Source organism: Agrilus planipennis, unplaced genomic scaffold, assembly GCF_000699045.2.
Source record: "Agrilus planipennis isolate EAB-ADULT unplaced genomic scaffold, Apla_2.0 scaffold38, whole genome shotgun sequence".
In the NCBI taxonomy this organism is placed as follows: Eukaryota; Metazoa; Arthropoda; class Insecta; order Coleoptera; family Buprestidae; genus Agrilus; species Agrilus planipennis.
In genome coordinates, this window is record NW_020438882.1 from 1446021 (window position 1) to 1455496 (window position 9476).

The 9476-nt window shown below is 31.3% G+C and overlaps 2 protein-coding genes across 3 annotated transcripts in view; one reads left to right on the top strand and one right to left on the bottom strand.

Annotated features, from left to right (window-relative positions):
* The window catches only part of LOC108745260 (GATA zinc finger domain-containing protein 10), a gene marked incomplete at its 3' end in the record, with an annotated part of 132518 nt that extends 126571 nt beyond the window's left edge, over positions 1 to 5947 (top strand). The window contains 1 exon segment of the mRNA XM_018481405.1: positions 5707 to 5947. Coding sequence (XP_018336907.1) covers positions 5707 to 5947 — 241 coding nt within the window.
* Positions 5948 to 8055: 2108 nt separating this feature from the next.
* Positions 8056 to 9476, bottom strand: part of LOC108745204 (transcription initiation factor TFIID subunit 2) — a 16676-nt gene continuing 15255 nt past the window's right edge. The window contains exons 12-15 of one of the 2 annotated variants that reach the window (XM_025981522.1): positions 9198 to 9476; positions 8959 to 9144; positions 8694 to 8893; positions 8056 to 8291 (exon numbers count right to left, since the gene is read on the bottom strand). The exon at positions 9198 to 9476 is cut by the window's right edge and continues 1 nt beyond it. In XM_025981522.1, the coding sequence (XP_025837307.1) occupies positions 8705 to 8893; positions 8959 to 9144; positions 9198 to 9476 (654 nt within the window). In that variant the 3' untranslated portion in view covers positions 8056 to 8291; positions 8694 to 8704. The remainder of the gene's footprint in view (positions 8292 to 8693; positions 8894 to 8958; positions 9145 to 9197) is intronic. The other variant, XM_025981523.1, reaches the window with a different exon arrangement.

Genomic DNA, 9476 nt, shown 5'->3' on the forward strand with positions numbered 1-9476 from the left:
ATATGTGACCAAAAACTTTTTCCTCCTGATCATTGATATTTGTAGGTCTAAAACAGATGAAATTCACTCAAAATTTATACCTGGTTACGAAATGAAGAATAAAAACCTTTAATTTTTGAGTTGAAATTTCGTTTATCCGCGGTGAAGGAAAGGTATTAAATCGGAGGGTCGAATAAGCCAATTTAAACAATTTTGCAGGAAATGATATTCCTGAAAATTTATGAGAGAACTGCTACACAACTTAAATGAACCTATTGTTATTTTTTACCAATAAAAGCAATACATTAGTTCGATATATCAATTTTCACAGAAATTTTAGTAATTAGTTACATAAATGTCTAATGTTTTGGCGGTTTTGCATCTCTGCGCCCCCTTGTTGTGTATTATATTTAATTTCTTGTTTGATAATGATAATGATAATATACAGAACCCGTGCCAGGTTCCGATTTTTAATTTTTTTCCGTGTTTACAATTTGTAGTTATCCGATTTATTATTTTTATTTTAAGTATACCCCTAATAAAACCTTTATTTGCTCCTTCGGTTAATTTTAGACACTGTGTATCATGTTTTTTGTTCGCACGCGTACGCGTTTTTTTGTAACACGATCTTCAGTTATTTCTGGAACGCATCATCTTCTTTTTCTTGTGCTCGGTGAAGGTTACTTTTCGTTTGGACGTTGACCTTTTGGATTGCTTGTCAAATCAATCATCAACCTTACCAAAATAATTACGTGGAATCTTTTCGGAGTTGAATTAAAAGACGCTGTGTAATTATAGGTAGGTGCATCTACCTTTCGACCAAACAAAAAAATGATTTTAGATGTGGCAGTTAAATGATGTATGTTTCAAAAAATAATATTAATTTTGTTAGTTTAGTTACTACTAGGCGAGACCGGGGATGGTTGACTAGTTTTTTACTAGTTTTTATCTAATGCGAAAAGGATAACCATGGAAAAGTATTACGGGTAAATAAAAATTGCTAATTTTTGTAATGTTACAATTAACAAGACGTGTCTAAACCAAGCAAAATTATAAATTAGCGCCGTCAAAGTACGCATTTCTTACTATTTTCGTTATTGTTTTCCACTCACCTTAAATGAGTTATGTAATAGTAAATGTAATTAGCAATTTAATTTGAAAGTTGCTCCTTTATTGTTGACTTAATTAAGCAAAATCGTTAAAAGCATGATTAAAAACGATTACTTAATTTAGACATAATTTGTTATTTTAATTAATCGGAAGTATTTAATTATTGCAATATTTAATTGGAATTTTGTGCAAATTTTTTTACTATAATTAATGGATTATCAAAACAGTTTATCAAAATGAGACTGTTCTTTAAAATTATTACAAAATTATGATGTTACACACATACATATTTTAATAGCGTTCTTCTGTCAAATACAGCTTTAGTTCTCTATATGTTCGAAATTTTCCCAATAGCGCATTTTAACTTACNCCTTTTGTTAAAAAATAAACTGGCTAAAGTTTCCTCTTCTAGATTAGTAAAAATTTGTCAATTTTTTATATATTCCACTGTGTCCAGGGTTAATTCTGCTCTCGTCAATTTCGGATTCTGTTCTAATTTTTCTTTTAATTTGGCCACGTAACGATTTAAAAGTCCAATAAAAAGTTAATTTACGTGTTGTTTTCAACTACATATTTCATTGGGGTTGGTTGAATAATTATTCAACTAGCCCCGAAAAAAATTGGTCTACCAACCCCAGACTATTTTATTAGTGTACGTATGTTGTTTTTTTTAAATTTGTTCAATAGCGTATAAATGCTCTTATGTATATGATGTCAAAAAGGGTAGTCCTTCATATTTCTTTTTCCTGTAACAGTAGTAATGCAATTGCACAAAAGAACTGCGGTGGAGAATTCTTATTCTGTAATGTTTTTTTTTTTCTTTACCTATTTTTGCATATTTGTAGTTTGAAAATACAGATTATCTAATTGTTTCCCCGAAAAAAAAATATGTTCATTCTGCAAGTAGAAAATTAACGTTGATTACATATAACAATGGTGTAAATCCATCTGAAATACGTGTTGGAGCCGGTAACACCTAATTAGGTTGATTGTCGTTGAATGTGCTTCATTAATGACACTTACGATTAGCCCAATTAAAATTGTTGATTTGTTGTTTATGTATGAGGCAAGACTGTAATTTCAAAGGGTTTTCTTTATTAATTTTCTTATTTATTGGGAATTGTTCATAGTATGTGTTAAATCACAATATTCACCACATACTCTGTAATAAACGCAACACCATATATAATATCAACTAAAATACTTAGTAAATTTATTTCGGCTGGAATTTTATTTTTACAAATTCGGGTCCAAATTATAATTTTTATTACTTTCGCTTACGAAACAACGGACTGGTGAGACAAATTGTAAGTATTGCTTTAATATTTAGATAAATTTTCATTTTCTCCGTGATAGGTACTAGCAAACTCGGGGATAATACAGAAACTGCAAGAGCACTCGGTTTTCATATTTTCCATTTTCTTTTTCTGTTTGTTGCGAACTGTCTGCCTATATAACATACCATATTTTGCAGAGACAGAGATGCATATGTGAATAATAATAGTGTTCATAAAACTGTATAAAATTTGTGATGTGATTGGAAACAAGTTGCAAGTTAACACTGTTTATTTTAAGTGAGATGAAAGTGTGGTAGCAAATTAAATGAGCAAGCAATTAAAATGAACATTGCGTCATTTCATTGTTATTCGTAAACAAGTTTCCGCTAATTTGTGGCTGTAATTTTTTATGTAAAGAATATTTCTATTTTTATTTACACAAGTGGCCAAATCTATTTACCTACCATTCAGGCACTGGATGTAATGAGGTGTATTATTTTAAATGTGTCAAGTATGATTAAGTTCCGTGTCAGTTTTCTTTTTTTATTCTCTATTGATCACCAAAAAGTTCTGAAGAATCCGTAAACCCTGAGGATGCCCCGTGTAAGTGAGGAAATGTCTATAATAGGATCCCAAAAGTCATATCGATGGATTTTCTACAAATTCTATTTTCAATATTAGTGTTTTTTGGTTAATACCTATACATTTCGTAACATCTACGAACATTGGTTATTGTAATACCTTCATCATCATAAGGTCGTCAGTCCTAAGACTGGTTGGACACGCACCTCCACTCATTCCTATCCTGAGCTAATTTTCGCATTTCTCTAAAACTAGAACATCCCACATCCTTACCTATTTGCGAACAGTAATCTAATCTAGGTCTACCTCTACCCCTCCTAACACCTGTTTCTGCCTCTAATATCTCTCCTACTAGACCTTTATGCCTGAGAAGGTGTCCTACTAACCTATCTCGCCTATTTCTTATTGACTTCTGTAGAGTCCTCTGTTCTATTCTTTCTAATACTTCTTCATTTCTGACCATCTCTATCCATGGTTCCTCATCATTCGCCTGTAACACCACGTTTCGAACTCTTCTAACTTTTTCTTTTCCGTCGCGCCCTCTTTCCATGTTTCGCACCCATACAGCATCGCGCTCCAAACATACACCTTTAACAACCCTTTTCGAATTTCTAAATTAACCGATCGCGAGCATAGAAGTGATTTCTATTTACTGAAGGCGACCTGACCTTGCGCTATCCTCTGCTTTATATCCCTACTACTCCTTCTGTCCTGACTTATCTGATTTCCTGGATACCTAAAATCGGTCACTTCTATTAATTTTTCGTCTCCTATGTTTATATTCGCTCTTTCCCTACTTTTTCTTCCCTTGCATACCAGTATTTTGTTTCACTTTATTTTTTTTTTCATACAGCACTGTTTTATCAATACCCGTTCCATTTTATTTAGAGCTATTTCTAACTCCTCCTTGCTAGATGCTAATACTGCTATATCATTTGCAAATCTAAGCATACTAATATTTTGCCCCTGTATATCTATCCCTACAATTACATTGTCAGGGGTACAGAAAAGGACATAAAGTACCTTTTATCCAGAAAACAAAATACTGCTTCCCAGGGATAGAAAAATTATTTGAAATTATATACTTACATTGTCTGTAATACAGAAAAAGGCATAGGGTACGTTTTATGCAGAAAAAAAGTACTGTTCTTAAGGGATAGAAAAACTAGTTTTATGGGGTAGTCGATGATCTTTAACACGTATTTAGGACATCAACGCGAGCGAAGCCACGGGTAAAACCTAGTAATTTCGGATAAACTGTGGAATTTATGTTAGATAAAGACTATTTGTATAACATAGATACGTACACTTTTATCATTTTAATTTTGAATTTGTTATCTATCAATTATTTGTTAATACTGATATTGTAAGTGGTACTTATTTAGAAAAAAATTTGATAATTTCTGACACAATATTACTTTATCCTTTAAAAGGTGTTTTTCATCACGAGTATGCAAATTTCCGTGTTATTTTATGCATAAATTTTCAACATTCCACTAAGTGTTAACGAACTCGTTATATAAGAAATGGGTTGTTATTTAGTGATTATTTACAGAAAATACGATTAGTCTTCTGCAAGTAGGTCGAGCACAACTTTATAGTTTCCTGCACGCAAATTGTTGCTTAATTCTGTTTAAATAATAAAAGCAATAAAAAGTCAGATTTTATGTTCTCTAATATTGTAGGTTTTTTATGAGCTCAGGTAGACAGTTTGTTATAATTTAAGATTTCGTAATTCCATTCCATAATACGGTCCACGATAGAGCAAAACACATTATTTTGAGAATATTAAATTCAATTTACTCAGCCATATAATTTATGATATGATAAAAAATAAAATTTTTCAAATATTTGGTAAATTTTTGTAGAAACTTGGAAAGTTACAAATAAATTACGAATTTGATTCATAAGCCGGGTGTTGTATCAAATATAATAAGTCCTACAAAATATTCTTTAGCTTTAGTTAATAAATTATACAGAAACGTTCATTAAGTAAAGACCAGGTGTTTTAACTTTTTATTAATAAAGTTGTGTATAAACGTTTCGTATGGTTTGAGGTATTTTTGATAAACATGGTGACTAATAATTAATTCTAGAAGTGGTTAGTAAACTTTTTATTGAAGGCGATTCGACGCTGCGCTATCCTCTGCTTTATATCCCTACTACTTCCGTCCTGACTTATCTGACTTCCTAGATATCTAAAATCGGCCACTTCGTCTCCTATCTTTATATTCATTCTTTCCCTACTTTTCCTTCCCTTGCATACCAGTAGTTTTGGTTTACTTTTATTTACTTTCATACAGTATTGTTTTGCCAACTTGATACAGAATTATATACCTGGATTCTTATTATAACTCATTTATTATAAAGGATTCTATTAAACCGTTATCAAATAGCATTTGATTGGTTAAGCAGAAAGAATCTCGCCACCTTCCTACGTTCTAGATAATTATTTAGGTGTACTATTAATTAGTTTTATAAAAAAAACAAACCGGTAATAGCGGATATTACGAGGAGAAAAAAGAACATTGTCAGTTGCACTTCAAAAACAAACCTAGACACTGCACCGAACGCATTTTAATAAAAGTTTTCTTAGATTTCATTAGTTCCGTTTTCTTCAACGCTGACGATTCGTATCCAATTTAAAAGTTTCAACTAAATTTCCAAAGTTGTGAAACAGGAACTCTGCCAACCAACTAACATTAAAACTTGTTCGAAAACTTCTATATTATGAATGTTTCGTCCTTTTTCCTTTCAGACGTTTCACACTCCGAGCTTTGGCGACGAGGAGTTCGACATCCCCTCGATCAACCAGGAACATCAGCAGCACCATCCCACGCAACACCAGCAACATTCCGGACCTGATCAACCGGGAGGAGGTATGCAAAACTACCAGTCCCAAGGGCAAATTAACAATCATATGCAACAAGAAAACTTGGGCATGCATGACCCTTCCGGTGGATATCAACAGCCTCTATATCTCTCAGGACCCGATCATGGTGAGTTTCACTAAAGAGTACTGTAGAAATCGGTTGTAAAAAGCACTCACGTCAATCGTTTGTTCTACGTTATAAGCGATCGTAATCCACATTTCCAAAATGGCTGCTCATTTTGCGCTATTTACAACAGGAGTTCTGAATTTAAAATTAAAGAAATAAACACTATAAGAACCTTTTCCTTATTTTCTGAATACTGGTCAACTAAAAAAACATAAATGCTAATATGTTGTAATTTAAAATTCTTTTTCCTTACAGTATATTTTATAAATGCGTAATTTGGCTTATAAAAGTTTGTTTGCGAAAAATGATAATCGAAATAGGGTGGATAGGAAATAATAAATTAATGGTTCAGTAAAAGATTCTTATATTTTTTTCTAGGGTCTTTCTTTCCATNTGCAAAATAAAAAATTAATTTGAATAAAATGAACTTAATGAATTCTACTAGATAGAGCATGCAAGATAGAGAACTATTTTAACTACGGGGTCATCTTTGTCTTCTCCAACGTCGACCTGAAACAGATACGGTGGTAACAGATTAATAAGGAGCAATTAAAATTAATAATATCAAGTATTCTCACCTTAATTAACTGTAGACCGTAATGTTCCAAAGTATGCAGGTGTGAAGAGCAAATCAAATCCAACAGGAATGCCAATGCAGAAAATTTCTTATTTCAGTGGAATTCACATAAATCTTCAGTTGCTTTCACTCATCGGTTGAAAATTAACTGCATAATGTTGCAAGGTCAAGACAAAACAGCAAATTAAGAATGTAGTCCACCAAACACAACACCATCGTAGATTTCGATTGTTTCAGTACCATGAACCTGAACTTTAATTCTCTCTCATTTGTTGGATGATCTGCACAAATGAACAAAACAAAATATTAATTAAAGAAAAGATGATTAAATTAAATAAAATATGAAATACAATGAAAATATGCACCAAAAAACAAGATTTGAAAAATCACAAACCATTTTGTAAACACAACCATAAAAAAATTAAAGATTTTTACCCTTTCCAAACTTAAGAGAAAGAAACGTAAGTGGGGCTCTGCTTCACCATGTTTCCAGTCCTTCAGATTTACCCTCTTCATGTACATTTATTATGTTTTAATAGAAACTTTGGAGGAAGTCTCACAGCAAGTCTATATTACAGAAAACAAATATTTTAAATAATATAATAAATTTAGAATTTTAATGGCAAAATAACAGTGATGTGAAATATTGTACATATTACATCTATAAAACGAAACTAAATCGTAGCGGAGTGGTCACACCAATATAGAAAATCTACAATCATCTCCTAAACTTGTTACCAAAAATTCAAACCTTCTAATAAAACCTTATTTATTCGACCTCGACTAAACTAAAAATCTAAAAAAATCATAATATATGAATAAACACGCAAGATGCCAGGACACAACATCCATGTTCAAGCATCGAGGAAAACATGGAATTCGTCGACGTTAAAAAAACCTAAGCAAGCGTAATTGAAACCTAACAATTATTAAACAGAAACATATTCCACACAATCAAATGAAAATATAATAAGGATTACGGTTAAATACCTGTAAGCGTCGTTTCCTTTTATGGACCGCAAAAATGGCGTATCGCAGACGTTTAGAAAACAGAAGTATGTGAGACGTTATGATTCATCATACATTAAATGATTGACAGATAAAGGACTCATAGATACAAACTTTTTCTATAACCACAATAATTTTATAGGTGCGTTCAATAACACTACCTCAGTCTAATTTTTAAATAAAAACTTATTCATCTTTAAAAAATACCACCCAATAAAAATGGGACACTTGACTGGTTAAATATACTTGGGTGGAATATGCAATGCTTTAATACAAGTTCATCACTCAAAAATTACATATAATAATAAAAATATTGTATTAATTTTCTCTCTTTAGGTTTTTGTATCTTGCCTCATCACTAAGCTTTTCCTTCTCCTTCCACCCTAGCTGTCCCCTAAACTCGAGCCTTACTACGATTTAGCTAACTTGTAGAGCTGTTTTGAAAAAGTAGTATGTAAATGAAGGATCTGTAAATCCTATAATTCTATCGCCTATGCATTGAAAATAAAATATAACACACCGGTCTGCTGTATTTTCATTTATCTGCCATAATGATAATAAAGTTAAAATAAATAACTTACAAAAATATTAAAATGTAAATGTATTCTTGAACTTAATGGTTATTACAAAGTTACATGAAGCTTTGAACTTTTTGCCCCTTATTGAAGTCAGATTATCCATTTTGCTTGCAAATAAATGCCTCACACAGTATTTCACTTACGATATTAAGTGTTTGTATCATTTTGGAAATGTTTCAAACTGTAATAAAAGGAAATAATTAAAAAAATATATACTTGCCCACTATGTTATATAGCTGTGAGTTCTTTATTTTAAATTTATCATAAGCAATCTGCATTTATATAAAAAAATTACCTTTATACTGAAATTATCACATTCTTTTTTTAATTTATGAAATTGTATTTTTAATTACCTAAGAATAGTTCAGTATTCAGGATTTATTAATTAATATTCAAAGGCAAAATATTTTTATTAAGTCTCATCTTCAGCTGAAAAGAAAAATTAAAACGAAAGAACCATTCATTACTGATAATTACATTAATTTTTTATAAAAAATAAATTTAGGAAATATTAAAAAAATAAATAAATAACATTCTAACAAAACATTCCTCATTTACCACATTAAATAACACTACTACTTACTGTAGTTCATATTAAAGAATATCTCCACTTATTGAACTAGGGTTGGGACTTGGAGTAGAACTCATTGAACTTAATGTTTCCTCTCGTAATTTTAATTTACCATCCTTTTCCTTTTTTTCTTTTTCCTTATTATGCTTATGATCATGTTTATGTTTATGTTTATGCTTGTGTTTCTTTTTATCTTTTTTCTTCTTTTTAATCTAAAACATTCAGAGCGTTAAAACTCTGAAAATTACAAAAGAAACAAAGAATATTGTTGTTGCACCTTTCCTGAAGGGTCTAATTTTACTTTTCCATCTGAATCACTTTTAAACATTCCCGGTTCAAATCCCACAGGACCAGGTTGGCTCATCCCAGGCAACGATACTGAATTATCAGAATAAAATTCTTGTTTTATGAGTGGTTCTTCTTTAACCTCTATCACTTCAGATTTTATGTCAGTATGCTCTTCCTAAGACACAAAAAAATTAATTCAATTAATAAAAGTCTGTATATGAGGAGTGCCTTTTCTTTTTCTCCAGTTCCTGCAATAACTTCTACATTTATACATTCAAGTGGATCCTCAATTATGATATCAGTGTGACCTTCTTTTGTGCCTGTTGTAGTAGAAGCAGCAGTGGACACTAATGGAGGAGGGTTGGTTTTCAAATCTAATGGAATACTTGAGTTTTGGTTTACTGAATGTGATGTTTTGACCTTTTTGTTTTCTGAACTGCATTGCTGTTGTTTTTGTGGTTTCAAAAGACCTTCTACTTCTTTTATTGGTAAACACAGTGGACGTCT